Raw genomic sequence first — 19,012 nt, 5'->3', positions numbered from 1 at the left:
CAGGCAAGCATGTGCTTAATTCAGTACTGACGGATTTAAGCAAGTCTTAGCAGAGAGGGTCGGAGGCAGTGTTTAAGTGCTTTCCTGGACTGGGGCTTCTCTGACTTAAAAGCCAAGTTTTGATGTTCAGGTCATGGTGTTGAGTAGTGTTGTTTTAAGGATTGTTTAGATAACTGGTTCAGGGCAGGATAAATATTTTTGTGGGTAGGGCAGAAGACACTCAGGTTCTATTCTTAGCTCTGCCACATATTTGATTTTGACCTTAGGCAAGACACTTAGGCCCCAATTTTCAACAAGTGGCCTTTAATTCTGAGAACTTAATTTTTTAAAAATATTTGTTACACTAGATAGAGGCAATATTTTCAAACCTGGTTGCCCCGTGTTAGTTATCTTAGAGATGTTCCCTGATATTCAGATATGCAGAGCACAGGCAATGGAAGCTCATGTTACTGAATACACCCAATCAGCGTACTGAGTGCCCAGCACTTCTGAAAATGAGGCCGCTAGATGCCATTGGGTGGCTAAATATAGATTTAGATGCCTCACTATGGGAATCCAAGCTTGAAAATGTTGTGCTATAAGGCTGAGCACCCACAGCACCATTTGATATCAATGACCAACACTCAGCACTTCTGAAAATTGGATCCTGTGGTGTCTCGCTTTTGGGTGGCCAAAAAGTGGACACACCCAAAATGAGTGACACCTTTCAAAAGAGAATCCTTGATCTTTCTATCTTGGTTTCTCCATCTGCAAAAGGGATAATATTCAGCTGCCCAGAAGGGTGTTGAGGAGATGAGTTAAACAATCTCTTTAAAGTGCTTTGCTCTCATTCAGTGGAAGGTGATGATATTATTCTAGTATATGGCGTTGTCAGCCACCACAGCAGGAGTGCTGCTATATATACTACTTCCCCCACCTCACCTCTTTTTCGCTGCCCCTTGTTGTATAAATCAATAGCATCCCTTTAAGGAAGAATGCATATCATTTGGAGTAAATAGCCTCCCCACTAAATGAACCTGCAGATTCCCAATGCTGGCCTTGCCTGCTGATTCTGCCTTTCGATATTTTGTACCATTTTCTTCTCCTTCGACAGCATCAGGAAGGAAGATTTTTAAAGGCAGGGAAAGTGCTTGGAGCTCAGTTCCGGCTGCCCTTGAGCCCTGAGGGGGCCGTGGGACCAGTTTCTCCCTCCCTCTCTCTGTATCTTTAAGATCCCCTCCTCCACCTTGTCCCTCCAGCCCCTCCCCATCTCCTGCTCACTCGCTCGAGCTCTGCCTCCGCCGCTGGGCTCTGCCTGACTCGCCGCCTCGCCAGGCTCCCTGGACCAGCAGCCATGGCCGACATGAAAACGGGCATCTTCGCCAAAAACGTCCAGAAACGGCTGAACAGGGCGCAGGAGAAGGTCAGCGGGGAGCTAGGGGGCTTGTTAGCCTCGGGGCGGGGGGGAGAGCAGGTGCAATTGGAGGGTTGCAGTTTACACTGGGGCGGAGGAGGAGGCAGCGCGCGGAGGACGCCTCCCGGGATGGATGCAGCGGGGAAGCAGCAGCAGCGAGGGGCTTGCGACTGAGCTTCCCAGGCTGGGGGCTGGGAAATGCATCGCTGGGGGGTGGGGGCAGCAGGCTGGCAGGGCTGCAGAAGCAATGGCACCGGAGAAGCCAGCCCAGGCAGCTGCATACACAGCTGGGGCCGCTGCAGCAGCCCCACGCTGCGCCCTGACAGTTCAATCGTGGCTGGGTGGTTCCTTCAGCCACGGAGTGACCAGCCCCATATTGGGGCTTTGTCTTGAATACACAACTATTCCCCCTCCTCCCCCCCTAAAAAAAAGTGCCTCAATTTTTCCCCGTTGCTGTCTGGTCACCCTAGTTGTCCACCCCCTCTGCTGCCCATGCAAAGGTCAATCCCCCACCCCCCTTTGTGCTGCTAACGCTCACCTTTAGCTATGGGCTGTGGCGGGCAGGAGACGGGGCTGCAGCTGCCTCTGGTTTCATAGCTAGGGGGTCGGATGCATTTGTACATTTTACTGAGATGGAATTAAGAAGCAGGGAGAGGAGAGGAAAAATTGATGTCTGTTTTGACCCTCTTAGGGCAAGAGAGGAAAGAACCTGTTTCTTTAGTCTTAAGCAAACAAGATCCCTAGACAATGGCTAAAAATCCACAAGACAAGACAGCCCCCATTAATGTCTATGTGGCCTGACTGAGGCAATATTGTGTGCCCTTCCTTAAAGGTCAGGAGGGAAGTGTAAACTCTAATCGATGTGTGCACTACAGTGTTTCCAGTGAAACAAAGTCAGTAATTACAACACACATACTGTGAATTGCCTTTGTTTTATCATAGACTTCTTCAATTAGGCTTTCTTTGACTCATGTATAATGACAGAAGGGACAGGGAAATGCATCTCGATTCATTATGGAATGTAAAATAATCCAGGGAACCATTATCATTTTAATTTTAAATGCCTGTATAACAAATACTTTGGATAACTACCAAGTAACAAGGCGGTATTCTTGCCTTAAGGACAGGAAAGCTTCTGAGGTCAGATATTATATAATATAACTGGCCCATTTATTATTCATCTTGACTGAAATACTCTTATACCATTGTGCAGATCAATCAACCTTAGTTTTCTCATAATAAATATTGTGCGACTAAAGTGGATTTATTTTGTTTTACTCCAGTGTTTCCCTCCCCCCTTACACTGAATATTCCAAGGTTTCATCTACTTGCAAAATTATTGGATAATAATCTTGCTTTGGCATTCAGAGAACACAACTGGGCCAGATCTCAGTGCATGTTCTCTACTATGGCTCCCTCAAAGGCAATCGAACTACAGTGAGGGTCTGGTCCATGGGTCTTGTAATTAAAGAGAGGCAAAATATCGGGAGTATTTTAGGCCAAATAGTTGCACAGTAGAATGCAGCACAGTAGAAGGAATACATCTGTCGCCTTGATCTGTTCACAGAAATAAAGGTTTGGCTATCTCTTTTCCCCACCTCCACACATGCGCCTCCACTTTCAATACTGTAAGAGGATTGTATTTCCTTTAATATCCTCCCAAGCTCCTCTTGAGCTAAAGTGATCCTCCTCACCAGGTTCACTTGGCAGCTTGAGCCTTCCTGTGAACGAGGTGGTTCTAGCTACCATCCAAATCACTTGTGTCAGTAATCCACAGTGACCACAGCATAGACTGCTTTAAGGGCTCATGTCAGCTTTCTCATTAGCAATTGCTTGGAGTTCGGAAATGTAATCGTGTTCCTCATTTTTTTAAAAAAAATTAGTCATCATGACACTGAAAACTCCTGAAGCTCATCACATTTCAGTTGTTAAAGGATTTAGATCCCAGTCTTTAATCAGAGAAAACTGTCACTGAAGTTAACAGGGAATTTGCAAGAGTCGTTATTGCAGGATATCCACATTGAGCCTTATTAATTGAACCCTGTGGGTATAAATGTGCCACATAATTTTTTCCAGCTTTAAATCTCTTGCAGCTATGGAAATATAAATATAAACCTTGAATTTGGGCAGAAAAAATATTTGTGCATGAACATATACAGGTATATGGAGAAAATATATGTTGGCATAGTGCAGTGTAAAGATTTTACTAGCATGAGTTTGTGACAGCCATATTTAGGGTGACCAGATGTCCCAATTTTATAGGGACAGTCCCGATTTTTGGGTCGTTTTCTTATATAGGCTCCTATTACCCCCCACCCCATGTCCCGATTTTTCATATTTGCTGTGTGGTTACTCTAGCCATATTACATGTGCGTGGCAAATTCATCCCAGCTGAATGCTAATAAAACCTCTAACTCACACTCTCTGCATTCGCTATGCGTTTTACGTAAGTGCTGTAGGGAGTTTTTAAAAATTATTTTACTGATGCTCTTTTTCATAACTCTCTGCCTATATCTCGACTGCCTTTGTACCATGTATTCAACTCTACAGAGCTTCAAGGGAGAAAAAAATGTATCACAGATAGAATGTAGAAAACTCCCACATATAATAATGTCCTCATTTTAGGATCTACTATCTGAGGCATCACATGCTAAAAACAAGTCTGTATTCTATTGTTAAAACTTTCCTCTTTCAAACAGCATAAAGTTCTTGTATATCTGTCCCCGATCAGTCCCCCAGATATTGGGGTTTAAACCAGTCACTAGTCTAGTAGTGAATATTGCCCATCCTGCAATTTGGCCCAATGTTTTGTTTTGTATTTTTAAATAGAGAAGGCCACTGTTTTGAAGTTATTCAGAGGTTTTGGTCCGAGTTGCATGAAAAATATAATTCATCTCATGATTCTGTGTATCAATGGATATCACCATCACTTAGGTCCAATACAGTAGTGAATTTAAGCACACACTTAAAGTTAAGTAATTGTTTAAGCGCTTTGCTGAATCAGGGCCATAAAACATATGTGGTGTTTGTTTGTGTATGTGTGTATAATGTCAATAATACCATATATTTTTGGTTTACAAGGAAATGAATTTTATCAGTGGGTCTGGTGACAACATAATGTGCCAGAGTGCAGCCAGAGTAGATTATGATGTTGCCAGACAGAGATATGTCTTTGCTTCTCTGTTCAAGGTTTGCATATAGTTTTATTGCTTAAAATACACAGATCTCTACTATACCCATTCCTTGTTTTGCCTCACAAAATCTCTCTAGCTATTCTGCCTTCAACATCTACTTACGTTTTCTCTTCCTCAATATTTGTTTTATGCTTCTGCTGCCTTCTTGTTCTGCCTTAGACCCTCCCTTTGGGGTACAGGGAATCTCTTCTCTACCACAGATTTGGCCAGGCTAATACCTAAAGGTGTGATTTGGATTTTTAATGAGAACAAGTTGTTGGGTACTATTATTATGTGCTTTTTAATTCTTTGTCTGCCTCTTTGCCTTCATCTTGCTCTTTCTTCTCCACAAAATTTCAACTGATCCTCTCCCGCTCAGTCTTCCCTGCTCCCCATGCTTTTCAATGACACCCCTCTGTTTCTGTCTGTCTCCCACCAATTTGTCCAACCCAGATCCTCTCTTTTCCCCTCTCCAGTAAATATGGCTCCTCCACCATCAGACTCCATCTCTCCTGTCCTCACATATTGTCTAACCCCAATCACTAACGTTCTTCTCCTGAGAGTGGGATCTGGTCATTTCTCCCCACTGCCTGCCTTACTGCACTGGACTGACAGATACTGTGAAGGTGAAGGAACCATTAGTGGAAGCAGGGAGGATGAATAAGTCTCTCTTCTCAGTAGTCTTAGTTGCCCCCAGCAGCCAGGAACATGAACTGTAAATGGAACCTTGCTGATCACTTGCTTCTCTGTGACATTTCAGTTGGGATGGGTGACAGAGCGACACATGGGGTGAAGGTGTGATTGGGTGGGTGTGCATGCCGGGGGCAAAGAAAATACTTGTGCTCCGGCTTCGTGAGCGCAAGTGAGGTGGGCTTGCACAGCAAGAGAGTCCCCATTATCCCAGAGGGACTGGCTAGTGATTAGAAGCTAGTGCTGGAGGGGCAGATGAGCTGCATTTGGGAAAAAAGGAAGTGTAAAAGATGCTTCTGAGCCTCTTTCCTCTGTGGCTATGGAGGCATTCTGTCTGCTTCGCAACCTGTAGGCAGTGTGCCTCTAGCTACTGCTGCAGTGCAGCTGGGCCATCTCCTCTACCACTGGTCTGAGTGTAAAAGCGCCAACAGAGCCCTTCATGTGTGCTCAGAATTTCGCTGTCTGTATCTGCTAGTGCTGTATGTTTCATTACATCTTTTTTTCAGGCCATTTGGCATAATCCCACCCCAACCCTCCACGTCTCACTTTGATTAACAAGCATTAGAAGCAACAGGGTAATGTACCTCCAATGCATCATTGTGCAGAATACATTTTAAGACCCCAGCTCTCCTCTGCAGTGGTGGCCACAGGGAGATAACCTGGCTCCCTGATGCTCAGCCCCACAAAGCAGTTAGAGTAGGCCCCCTGCTGCTCTAACTTGTGCTGCTTATGCTATTGGGGGATCAGACACAGTGGGGCTCATTTCCACCATACCCTATTCCACCCTTGCATTACCCTGACCTGTATCTCCCACACATTTTCTCCCACTTATACCAGGGATTGGAGGAGCAGCTGGTGTAGGAGGCGTAATACTGCCTCTGTCAGCTTTACACTGCCAAAGAGTTCTCCCTATGTAGGGAAATTCTCTATGGGGAATATCCAGCTGGGTTAAGTAGTTCAACTTGTGCTGCCAAAAAGTAAACTTTAGTGATTTGGAGAATCCAACATCTCAAAGGCAGGGTCTCTTTTCCCTAACCATGCTGTGTTGTACCATAGTGAGCCTTTCCTGGTTTTGAACACAACATAATTTGATTCTGTCTCAGAGAACAGGTAGACGGTCAATAGTTTCTAGAATCGGAAACCACTGACCCACTAGGAAGGCAATAATGCTGTATTGTCTTATGTCACATAAGCCTCTCAGCCAATGGGATTGTATATAGAAAACATAGGCATACTCTAAAGATGCATGTAATACATTACTAAAGTACCTATGGCACTGTGAGAAAACTCACACACCAAAATGTTCTGTTGTTCTTGCTTGTCACAGTGTCCTGAGATTCTGACTCTTCATTAATTAACTTTATTATTTGTATTATTTATTTATATCCAAGATCAGGGCCCATTATGCTAAGTGCTTTGTGAGCTCTTTGGGCATAATTCTTATTATTTGTTTGCAATCAAAATAGACAAGGCAGACAAAAGAGGGCAGGTGAAGCAGGGGCACAGAGAGATAAAGGGACTTTCCCTAGGTCACATGGCAGGGCAGTGGCAGGGCTAAATTAGACCTAGGTCTCCAGAGTCACAGTCCAGTGCCCTGTCCATTGCTCTCTCCACCACTTTTCAGTATCCTTTTTTTTGTTTTTTTCCCACTCCTTTCCACTACCTCTTCTCTGGTTGCTTCTGTTTTGTAACTTACTCACCTGATGTGACCCTCTGCCCTGTTCTCCCCAACTCTTTGGCATCCTCATTGCTATCCATTCCCTTTAATCTTCCGTTCTGAATCACATTCACACACATACACCCCCGCCCCCGTGGAGCTATAGTCAAACTTCCTTTCTTGTAGCTTCAGCAGCTTTTAACCTGTGCTTCACTACGTCCAGTGACTCAATCGTGCAATCAGGAATTAACACTTTATATGTACACGGAGAGGGAGGCTTGTGCAAAAGTGATACTGTTAATAAAACCAGCTATATTTATCGTTTATAGGTCAAAAAGAAGCTGGTATTTTTCAGTTCACATATTTCCAGTTCTCTCTTTCTCTCTTTGTTTTATGAAACTGTCAACTTTGCTACTACCAGGTATTGATTTGTAAAATTCTGCCTCAGTAAATAAATATCTTTAACAAATTAGGATTTTGAGGGAATAAAAACTGAGTTCTCTGAAGAAGAGTGAGCCCTATTTTCTTTTTGTCCAACTCATTGTCCTCAATAATAAGTACCACTATTCTGGAAGCCAAAATCTGCCTTCACCTATATCTGTACAACTCCACAGAAGACAAAGGGATGACCCAGCTGTAACAGAAGGCTGAAATTTGTCCACAGTGCCGTTAACCAGAGTTATTTCTGTTGATAATGCACAGTCCTGCATATAGTACAGTCCATTTCACTGTCCCATATATATGCTAGCTCTGCAGAGCTAACATGAGTGAAAGTACCCTCAAAGTAATTAAAACTGATTTTGTCTATGAAGTAACCAGATATGATTCTGAATACACATGGGAAGCAGAACTGATGAGTAAGTTTCCATTGTACAGGATATTTTTCAGAGAATAATCATGTTTAAGTCTTGGAGGAAATGGATCTGTTATCTCATCTGTAAAATGAGTATGATAGATTTTGATTCGGTAAGGTACTTAAGCATATGGTTCATAGTTAAGCTGGAAGGGCCTGTTGAGTGGGGTCCTGCAGGGATCAGTTCTAAGTCCAGTTCTGTTCAATATCTTCATAAATGATTTAGATAATGGCGTAGGGAGTACACTTATAAAGTTTGTGGACGATACCAACCCAGGAGGGGTTGCAAGTGCTTTGGAGGATAGGATTAGAATTCAGAATGATCTGGACAAACTGGAGAAATGGTTTGAAGTAAACAGGATAAAATTCAATAAGGACAAATGCAAAGTGCTCCACTTAGGAAGGAACAATCAGTTGCACACATACAAAAGGAAAGGACGCCCTAGGAAGGAGTACTTTAGAAAGGGATTTGGAGGTTATAGTGGATCACAAGCTAAATATGAGTCAACAGTGTAACACTGTTTCCTACCTACCCCCCACAAACAAACAAACAAAAAAACCCCCACTACTACATCCCAGAACATAATTCTGGGATGTAGTAGCAGCAGTGTTATAAGCAAGACACAAGAAGTAATTCTTCTGCTCTACTGTGTGCTTATAAGCGTTCAGCTGGAGTATTGTGACTAGTTCTGGGCCCTACATTTCAGGAAAGATGTGGACAAATTGGAGAAAGTCCAGAGAACATGACTTATGAGGAAAGATTGAAAAAACTGTTTGTTTAGTCTGAGAAGACTGACGGAGGACATAATAGTTTTCAAGTACGTAAACCGTTGTTTCAAGGTATAGAGTTAAAAATTGTTCTCCTTAATCCTTGAAGATAGGACAAGAAGCAATGAGCTTAAATTGCAGCAAGGGAGGTTTAGGTTGGACATTTGGAAAAACTTCCTAACTGTCAGGGTAGTTAAGCATTGGAACAAATTGCCTGTGGAGGTTGTGGAATCTGTCTTTGGAGATTAAGAACCAGGTCAGACAAACACATATCAGGAATGCTCTAGTTATTACTTAGTCCTGTCTTGAGTGCAGGGGGCTGGACTAGATGACCTATTGAGGTCCTTTCTAGTCCTATACTTCTGTGATTCTATGTACCTAAGGGCTTGTCTACACACACCTGTGTAATTAAAAGTGGGATGTTTGGTTAAACATGTGCAACTTTGTGTGAGGACAGCGTTTCATAGTTTTAATCCTGGTTTACGGTTGTTTAACTTGTTCCTGTAAACCAGGTTTAATAATAAAATAATTACATCCTTGTGTAAGCTGATGCGGCATCTGCGTGTAGATTGAGCCTAACTCTAAGCACTTGGGTAGTTCCACTGAAATCAAGTTTATTGTTAGCATGGCGTTGTTTTGTTGCAGTAGAAGTGGTGGATAATTACAAACATTAACTTTGTCTTATTTTTAAAAACACAAGGGAAAGTAGATGGTCCTGTTTATCGAGGTAAGAATTGAATTGCTTATACCATGTACATCATGTTTAGATATGCATCAGACCGATACTGATAACAGAGAGGAAACTGAGGAGTGAGGATCAAAGTCAGTGCAAAGAATAGGAAAACCTCAATGGGTTGTTCAATCATCAGATCCGAAGAGAAGATGAATAAAGGACTAACCTTAAAGCTAGTTACTTCAGAGATGGTTAGGTACTATTGTTTCCAAAGTTGTGGCTCATCTAAAAGAAGAAACAGGGAAGGTCGGGTAATTATGCTAAAAGTTGCTTTTAGCGTAACTGAGAGACTCAGAGAGCAGCAGAGCCAGTGGCATTTGAAAACAAGGCTTAATAACTGAAGGAATTAGAACTCCAGATATGGCATGCTTGATTCTACAGAGAAGGTTGCTGCAACCAGAGTGAGTTCATGGGTACTAGATTCTGTTGTCAGAAAAGGATGATACTAGAGGAACAGATCCATTATCTGAGGAAAAGGCAGATAGAAAATCATCAGAATAGAATGGGAAGTGTTGAGTCTTATGTCCACATATTAAGTTATCTGGAAGGAAGTCAGAAACAGCATCTGTAACTCTAAGATGAAAAATAGTGTCACTACTTGGATTTCAAGAAAAGTTGGTGTGTAAATACCTGAAAGTGTAACCATGCATAGTCGTATACAATGGAGTTCTAGCCATGTTGGTCCCCGGATATTACAGACACAAGGTGAGTGAGGTAATGTCTTTTACTAGACCATCTGCTGTTGGTGAGAGGCCTCACCCACCTTCTCTCTAATCATGCAAAGGGAATTCCCATGATGAAAACAAAGATACTATAGTTCCCTCACTATATCCTAAAATTCATTTTGGATTAGTTAGCAGAAACCAAACAAATTATTTATCACCTCGTAGTCTACAGGCTGCCAAAATATAATTTCTGATAGTTCATCTCTAAACTTTCCCCCAAATAATTCTCAGTGAAAATGAGTGGGCAGAGGTTAGAAGAATAAAATCATAGAAATATAAGGCTAGAAGGAACCTCAATAGGTCATCTAATTCAGGGCAGGGCAAGATCATTCCTGACAGATCTTTGTCTAACCTTTTCTGAAAAACCTCCATTGAACGGTTTCAACAACCTCCCTTAGAAGCCTATTCCACTGCTTAACTATCCTTGTAATTAGAAAGATTTTCCTAATATCTAATCTCCCTTATAGCTGATTAAGCCAATTACTTCTTGTCCTACCTCCAGCAGACGTGGAGAACAGCTGATCACCGTCCTCCTCATATCATATATATATATATGTATGTATGTATAAAATATCATATTGCCTCTCTAAAATCCATGGTACAACCACATCTTGAATACCAGATTTAGATCTGGTTGCCCCATTTCAAAGAAGATATATTAGAAATGGAAAAGATACAAAGAAGGGTAACAAAAATGATTAAGAGTATGGAACAGCTTCTGTATGAGGAGAGATTAAGAAGACTGGGATTTTTCAGCTTGGAAAAGAGATGACTAAGAGGGGATATGTGACCGAGGTCTATAAAAAATCTTGACTGGTGTGGAGAAAGTGAATATAGAAATGTTATTTACTCCTTCACATAACACAAAAACTATTAGCCAATGAAATTAATAGACAGCAGGTTTTAAACAAACAAAAGGAAGTACTTCTTCACACAATTCACAGTCAACCTGTAAAACTCGTTCTGAAGGCCAAAACTTATATGGTTCAAAAAAGATCCAGAAAAGTTCATAACCATGGATGGAACCATCCTCTATTAGCCAGGGTGGTCAGGATGCAACATTGTGCTCTGAGTGTTCCTATCCTCTGATTGCCAGAAGCTGGGAGTGGATGACAGGGGCTGGGTTCCTGTTCTGTTTATTCCATCTGAAGCATGTGGTATTGGCCGCTGTTGGAAGAAAGGATACTGGGCTAGATGGACCATTGGTCTTATGTTCTTAGTTCCTCTTTTTAACAGCGCTTACCATATTTGAAGACTGCAGTTAGATCTCCACTCAGGCTTCTTTTCTCGTGATTAAACATGCCCATTTTTTTAGGATTAGTCTGTTAAAATTTCCTTTTTGTGTTTGTCTCTTCATCTTCCAGATGTGTCTCCTACCCTGTCTTCTCTGTCTGTCTTTTCTCCTATCCTTTGGTCTTTTTTTGAGTCTCTCCTTCTCTCTTACTCCTCTTTTGTAGGATTAGCAGCAAAAGTACTTCTTAGCTCAAATGCAGAATCCATTTACAGCTAGAACTGGCTTATTTGGTGCTATTTATTTATCTTGCGCTAACGGCTCTGTGCTGGATGGAGAATGGCCAACCCTAAGTCTTCAAAAGTCATGTCAGGCACCCAAAATAATGAGATTTTTTAAATGTTGGGGTTTTTTTTCTGCAGTCTGTTAAGGTGCACTTACTTCACATTTTCAAATTTTTCTCTGTAACCATGGGAGTCAAAAACATCTTTCCCCATGAAAGCTGAGATTCTTATGCAATTTCTTGATTTCAGCAGCCGGGGCTTTAAGAAATACAATAAATATCATAAGACTTGCAATAAGTGCCTGCTTCTGTCTCATTGAAGTCAATGGCAGCTTTACCATTAACTGCAATGGATACAGGATTAAGCCCTAAATTTGTGAGAGTTGGCAAGTCTGGTTGCTCCTGGTTCTCTTGACCCATGATATTTTGCTACCACAGTTTCATATTTGGGTGATCAGAGGTCCACTAATTGGGAAAGGGATGGGAAGCCAAATATGATGTGAAAATCTACCATGCACATATACCTCAGGTGGAATTCTGAAAGGGAAGGGGAAGCTAATGAAAAGAGAGCAAGTTAGCTAGGAAGTGGGGAAGTTAGTGAAATGAGTTCAAAAGGTAAGTCAAAGCTTTCAGCAGTGAACTGAGGTTAAAGTCTGGTCCTAAACTGAGGAAAAAGTCCAGCTGATTTAAGTGGAGTTTTCTTGATCAGCACTTTAGAATTTGGCTCAATGGCAACATTTCCCCAGACTGAACATTGTGTAGATGGCAGTCTCTGTTCCACAGCATTTGAATTTGTTTTCAGCCTTTGATTTTATGTCCATTAAAAGTTGCTGTGAGATCTTAATTCCGGGCTTAGAATAGTGTGTTCCAAAGACAGTAAACAGGCTGAAACTTTTGCTGATCTGATATGTTTTACATAAGATTTCCAGCATTGTTTGTTTCAAATGTAGCAGTGGTTCCCAAACTTTTTTCCACCAAGGACTCCTATGGCATCTGCCTAGTTATCCGAGATCTCTTTCCTTTCGAGTACTACTGAAATGCTCCTGCTCGAGAACAAAATGGCATCATCCATGTGGCAAAAGTGCCAGAATGCCATTTTGGCGCATTCTGGCCCTGATTCAAGGGACAGAGCCCTGCATAACTCACGGGGTCTGGAGACCTCACTTTGGGAACCACTGAAATATAGTTTCTATATCTTTTGTTGCGAAGTTTCTTATTAGAATAAAATCCAAATGGTGATTCATAAGTTGGCTGAGAATGATTGCCAAATTGAATAAAAATTAAGGAAAGACATTAAGCAGTTGTTAGTTCCACACACTCAGGTGTTGGTTTTGATGACATCTTCATAAGTCAAGAGTCATTTTTAAGTGTGACTGCAGGACCCAGGAGAATTGCCTGTGGGTTATTGTTTGGTGGCCTATGTAAAATGTGTTACTAGTCTGATTCTTTCGTACCTAGTAAACAGGTAGGCCCAACTCAGGAACCTCCACCAAAAATGGATCCCTTGTTGGCAAACTCCACAGGTGTTTCACGGGCAGGAAACTGAATCGGTCTCTTAACCCTAATAGTGATTCCAAGTTTGAAGCACTGTGGAAGAGCACAATGTGGAAACTTTTACTTGGTCATGCCATGGCCATGGTCAGCATGGGCAGTGACACTGCAAGTGAAAAACATTCTGTCTCATATTACAGAACTAGGCTGTTTGGTTAGGTTTGTCTTGAGTGATACTGGAGTAGAAAGGTTCATGGTTGGAGGGTGCTGTGAGGGCTTCATTGTTGTTACAGTGATTACTTTGAAAAAATATAATTTAACTGCATGTGAAAAATATAGAATGAATATTAACTGGGCAACATTTAAATGTGTATTTTAAAGGGGATACTATTCTATCAGGTTTGTTATAACCCCCTTAAAATTGGGATACCACAAGATCACAAACATGCATTTTTTGGGGCAACTAATCCTCTCTCACACTGTTTAAATTCCTGGATGACACACAGTGACCAGAGTAGCGCCTCTTTGCTAATACGTGTCATAGGGCCTGTCCTGAAAACACTGATTCAGAGGTCTGGAAGTTACTAATGGAAGTCGTCTCAGTGATTTCACTGGGATTGCTCCTGGTAGTAAGCACGAAACCCAGAAGGAATTGTTTGCAGGATGGAGGCCATAGTGTTCAGCCACTGTAACCACTTCTCTCCACCACTTGAAAAAGGAAATAATTTTCGCCTCCATTATATAAGTGTTCTGTTTCACACAACACTGATTAGTGGAAATACCTGAAGCAGCTTTGACTGCATGTTAATGTGTCTTGAAGACTGACATTTATTAGATCCACTGCAAAATCATTCTGTAAGCAGAAAGTTGGTCACAAATACAAAGGATTCCTTATTTCTCTGTTGCTCTGCCTGAAATAGAGCATTCTGAGCTCTGCTTCAGGCAAGGCATTGTCACTAAGCCTCATCCAAACCACCCCTGATGGATTGTGATGTGTGCACTTGGTTTTCATGAAAGGTGTTGTTTTTTTTAAAATGGAAATGAAATGAAACTGCATTTTCAGCAAAGAGTCACAATTTCAAATCACAGGGCTCCTTCCTGCCTTGTAATACACCACCCCTATGGTGCCTATGTCCATATCTACAACACAGTTTAGTTATGGAAGTATCACATGGCTGGCTTTATGCTACCTTGAAACAGTCTGTCACAATATTGCAAAGTTTGTGACAAGTATATTTCGTTTATGTTCTACATAACTTGTTTACCTAGGGCCCAGATTTCATAAGTACTAAGGCCCCACAGGTATTGCTGATCTCATTTACGGTTCTGGGTGCTCAACACCATTCTGATCATTTTTCTTAAATTTGTTTTTTCAGTGCTAGTTTTGCCTGGCTAGGCATTGCAGACTGTGCTCATACTCACACCACCGCAGTGATCTGTAGGCTGTTCACTCTGCACATGAGTATGGGGTAAGATATGAGGCTAACCGGCTACAATCTTGCAGTGGACACCTGCCAGAATGGTGTCCAAAAGTAATGTTTGGGGGATGGAGAGGGGAACACCAGAAAAAACTCACAGCTCAGGCCCATATAAAACACTATCTCATACCTCAGTCAGGGCACATATCCAATGCTCGCATTTGAGACCATATGATACCTATTTCATAGTAAGGGGAGGGTGCCCCTCACACTTGGGAGGAGTTCTCCATAAATATGCACTGCATCATTATCATCTTTCAAATACCTCTTCAAAATTCTTATTTGCCATGATGCCTCCAAAACCCGTGATAGCCACTGGGGCACTGAGACCACTGCTTGTCATGCTGACCGACATGGCGTCATGGTTTACTTGTACTGCCCCGTCTGTCTGTATCTATCTGTGGCTCCTTGTTGTATGCTTAGATTTGAAGCTCTTGGGGGCCAGGATCTATCGTCTGTGTTTGTACAGTGCCCAGCACAATCGGATCTTCGTCCATGACTAGAGCTCATAACTGCTCTGGTGATGTAATAATAACCAAGAAAGCTGTGGGGCCATGTTGTTCTCTGATACTCAAACTGGTAGTTCTTTGTACACCAGCCAGGAGCTTACGGAACCAGCAATTTTAAATCAACAAGTTTCAGGATGAAGAGGCAAACAACAAAAATGTCCTAAATCATATAAAAAACAATAAAAAGGAGGGAGGGAAGAGGAATTCATGTCTCACCTTCTGATGTATGCTTATATACATATAGCCTGATCCAACACCCACTGAAGCAAATGGAAAAACTCCAGCTGACTGCAGTCATAGCTGGACTGGGCCCTCAAAGAGGGGGCGCTTGTGGACAGCCAAGGGACTGATAAGATATAAACTCACTAGCCAAATTCTTCAGCTTTCCCACTCATGCCATGAGGAGGAATCAAACTCTGATGGAGCATGGCCAAACTTTTCACGGATCTTCCTGACTCCCTGGCAAAGTGCAATTCCTTTACTAACAGGGGGTGTGCTTTTATGAAATCATAGAATGTCCTTAATTTTTTTTATATATATTGTTTAGAAATTGGGATGAAAGGGATAAATACTGGGTTAGCAAGTCTATGAACAGCACGTATACTTCAATTCCTTGTAAACATTTCCACCCTATTTCTATGTATTAGATATGGAGAATAACAATATGTACGTTATAACACGTCGGATATGAACAGGTGGCTGTTTAATATCTGATGCTATGATGATTAAACAAGACGCTTAAAACGTGTAAAATTTAGAAGGCGTTGATGATGGGTCTGATATAAGTGGAGTTAAATTAGTATAAAACTGGAATAATGCTGTGGCAAATGAGGCCTAGCAGATATAAATACTCTGGCTGAGAATTCACTGAAGTAGTTACAAAGCTATCTAAGACTAAAGAAGACTACTAGTGCATTGGTCTCTTGTTAATCTCTGCATAGGCCATTGGATGAGAAAAAAGGGGCCTATAGTTCTAATGTTCTAGAACATAGGTCAACGCTGACATGTCTGGTGTAAAATTGTTTTTATTGCTGTACCTGGAAAAAAATCACATTTAAAAAAATATCAACAATTAATATCTAATAGCTCTGTCAGCGGAATCTGTATGTACTGCAAATGTCATGCATGCCCACTTACTCCGCTCTCATACTATGTAAACATGAGATATTTTCAATAATGTGTTGGCTTCTAATCTGGAATATGTGGGTGTGTACTGCTGTTCGTTCTGTAAAATCCTGCAGTAGTTAATTTTACCAGAGACATGATAAAATGCATGTGCTCCCATCTGGGCTTTGATCCTTTAGTGCAGGACTGGTAGCATTCTTGTTTTTCATACTCACTCATCAGCAAAGGCAGTGATCTGTTTGTATTGGTTAAGACAGGAAAATATCTTCTCCTATAAATGATCATTTTCTATAGTTTTAAACATTAATGGCTGGATTCTGCCACCCTTACTCGCATTGAGAGGTATCTTACTCTTGAGTAGTCCCATTGAAATAAAAGCATCTATATGTAGATTAAGGTGCTATTCAATGTAAGAGTGGCAGCATATGATCCAGACTACTTTTCAGCCAGTGGATTTTTTTTTTCCTTTGTGCTTTGCATTTTTTTAAAAATAACCTGATCTTGCAGATGAATAATTCTTCCATTGAATTAATGGGAGTGTTGTTTGAAGAAAAGAGGGAAATAATAGTTACCTCCATCACAATACCTAAGCTTTTGCTTATTGCAAACTGAATTTAAGGTAGATAGAAGTGCACTTGATGTTGTCTAGTAGTATTTATAGCAGGGGTTGGCAACCTTTCATTAGTGGTGTGCTGAGTCTTCATTTATTCACTCTAATTTAAGATTTCGCATGCCAATAATACATTTTAACATTTTTAGAAGATTTCTTTCTAGAAGTCTATAATAGTGTTTCTCAAATTGGGGCCACCGTTTGTGTAGGGAAAGCCCCTGGTGGGGGGTTTACCTGCCCCGTCTGCAGGTCTGGCCAGTCGCGGCTCCCACTGGCTGTGGTTTGCCAGTATGTCCCGCAGTCCGTGCTGCTTCCAGCAGCTCCCATTGGCCTGGAGTGGTGAACTGCAGCCAGTGGGAGCCGTGATCGGCCGGATCTGTGGATGCGGCAGGTAAACAAACCAGCCTGGCCCGCCAGGGGCTTTCCCTACACAAATGGCAGCCCCAGTTTGAGAAACGCTGGTGTATAATATATAACTAACCTATTGTTGTATGTAAAGTAAATAAGGTTTTTAAAATGTTTAAGAAACTTCATTTGAAATTAAATTAAAACGCAGAGCCCTCCAGACTGGTGGCAAGGACCTGGACAGGGTGAGAGCCACTGAAAATCAACTCTCGTGCCGCCTTCGGCACACATGCCATAGGTTGCCTACCCCTGATTTATAGTATGGATTACCTTTTAAAGGCCTGATTCTGCTCCTGTTGTCTTCAGTGGCAGTGGGATCAGGCTTCCTTGGGTTAAATTTAGCCCAGTGCAGAGAGCTCGCACAAGACCAATGGACCATTAAAGATCTAAATAGTGCATAGGCGTTGTGCTAGCTCTCTGCACAGGGCTGCGTTTAACCTTTAATTGTTAGAGTTGTCTCTAGTACATACCTACAAATGTGTATTCATGCATGCACTAAGGTCAGAAGCATTTTATTTTTAGTCAGTGTTAAAAGTAAGGGTCCAGATCCTCAACTGTTGTAAATTAGTGGAGCTCTACTAACTTGTGTGAATTATGATGTGACAGAAGCTGTGGATCTGACTCAGGGTTAAATAGTTCCTAATTGACCTCCCCTTTTAGTATTGATTTATACAGGCAATGACAATAAGACAAAATGCACATTCTGTTCATCAGCAGTTTTATATTTTGCTGATACCGTGAAGTATGCAGCTAATTGTACCTGTGCCAGCAGACTTAAGTGACTGTGCAAATCCATCTCATCCCATTGCAGGAAAATGCCCAGCATTGACTTTGTGCTAAAATTTCCCAAGGACTGCAAGCAGACTCACTCACATCAGCCTATTGCTTGCTTCCCCCACCCCAACAAATGCCCACTCACAAGTGCAGAGGGCTTAATAGATCAGTCTGGGGCCGTCTGTCACTGTTTTTAATCTTGCTAATTTTTCTTTGCCTGTTTATACTAATCAGTTGTATAGTGCTTGCCTGATGCTACACAAGTAGTTTGATTGCTCCCTTTTCATGTCATTTGAGAAGCACTTCCATGGTATTTACTTGTTACATTCTATTTGCTGTATAGTCAGAGATGTACAGCATTTGAGCCAAATCCTAAGAATCTGCAGCTTTCCTTAATCTGTGTGTATATGTCTGTGTTTAAAAAAAAAAAAAGTCAGTTTTAGCTGGTGTAAATCTGCATATTTCAATGGAACTGATTTCAGTGGAATGATGCCACATTATACCATTGAAGATCTGGCCCAAAGACTAGAAAAGGGAAACAATTGTTGGATAGCTTGATAACACTTGACATCCAGGGCTTGGACACTGATCTCATGGGATAGGTTAGTGAGCTGAAAAAGTGGAATTCAGAGGCTGGTCTGGGGTTCCCTTACTAAAGCTATGCAATGTGGGCATTCTGCTGAATAAAATTTGATGTGCTTCCCTAAAAGGGTATCAGATACAAGGGGTGTGTGCTCAAAAGGAAGTGGAAGTAGTGCTGTAGGAAAACTTGAGAATTTGAGCCAATGAATAAATTATACATACTGTAGGCCAAATTCTGTCTTTGATTCACCTGCAAAAGTCCACTGGAATCAGTGAGATTACATGAATGTAACTGAAAACAGAATTTGCTGCTTTTTATTTTATTTTATTTTATTAACTGAATGTGTAAGTTAATGAAGCCCACACAGAGTTTTAGCTTACTAAGGTCAGCTTCAGATAACCTTACCTTTGCCATTATTGAATACCATCTCACTTCATGAGTAGTTCCATTGGTTTGGTGGGAGTACTCCTGGAGTGAGGTATTTCTTATCATGGAAGTGTCAGAATGTGGTCACAAACCAGCAGTAACACA

At 41.6% G+C, this 19,012-nt stretch overlaps 1 protein-coding gene across 2 annotated transcripts in view; it reads left to right on the top strand.

Annotated features, from left to right (window-relative positions):
* Positions 1–1,157: 1,157 nt before the first annotated feature.
* AMPH (amphiphysin) overlaps positions 1,158–19,012 on the top strand; it is a 193,252-nt gene continuing 175,397 nt past the window's right edge. The window contains exon 1 of one of the 2 annotated variants that reach the window (XM_050937702.1): positions 1,158–1,402. In XM_050937702.1, coding sequence (XP_050793659.1) covers positions 1,334–1,402 — 69 coding nt within the window. In that variant the 5' untranslated portion in view covers positions 1,158–1,333. The remainder of the gene's footprint in view (positions 1,403–19,012) is intronic. The other variant, XM_050937701.1, reaches the window with a different exon arrangement.

The sequence above is a fragment of the Gopherus flavomarginatus genome, chromosome 2 (genome assembly GCF_025201925.1).
Source record: "Gopherus flavomarginatus isolate rGopFla2 chromosome 2, rGopFla2.mat.asm, whole genome shotgun sequence".
In the NCBI taxonomy this organism is placed as follows: domain Eukaryota; kingdom Metazoa; phylum Chordata; order Testudines; family Testudinidae; genus Gopherus; species Gopherus flavomarginatus.
This window is presented reverse-complemented; position numbering and strand designations above follow the sequence as displayed.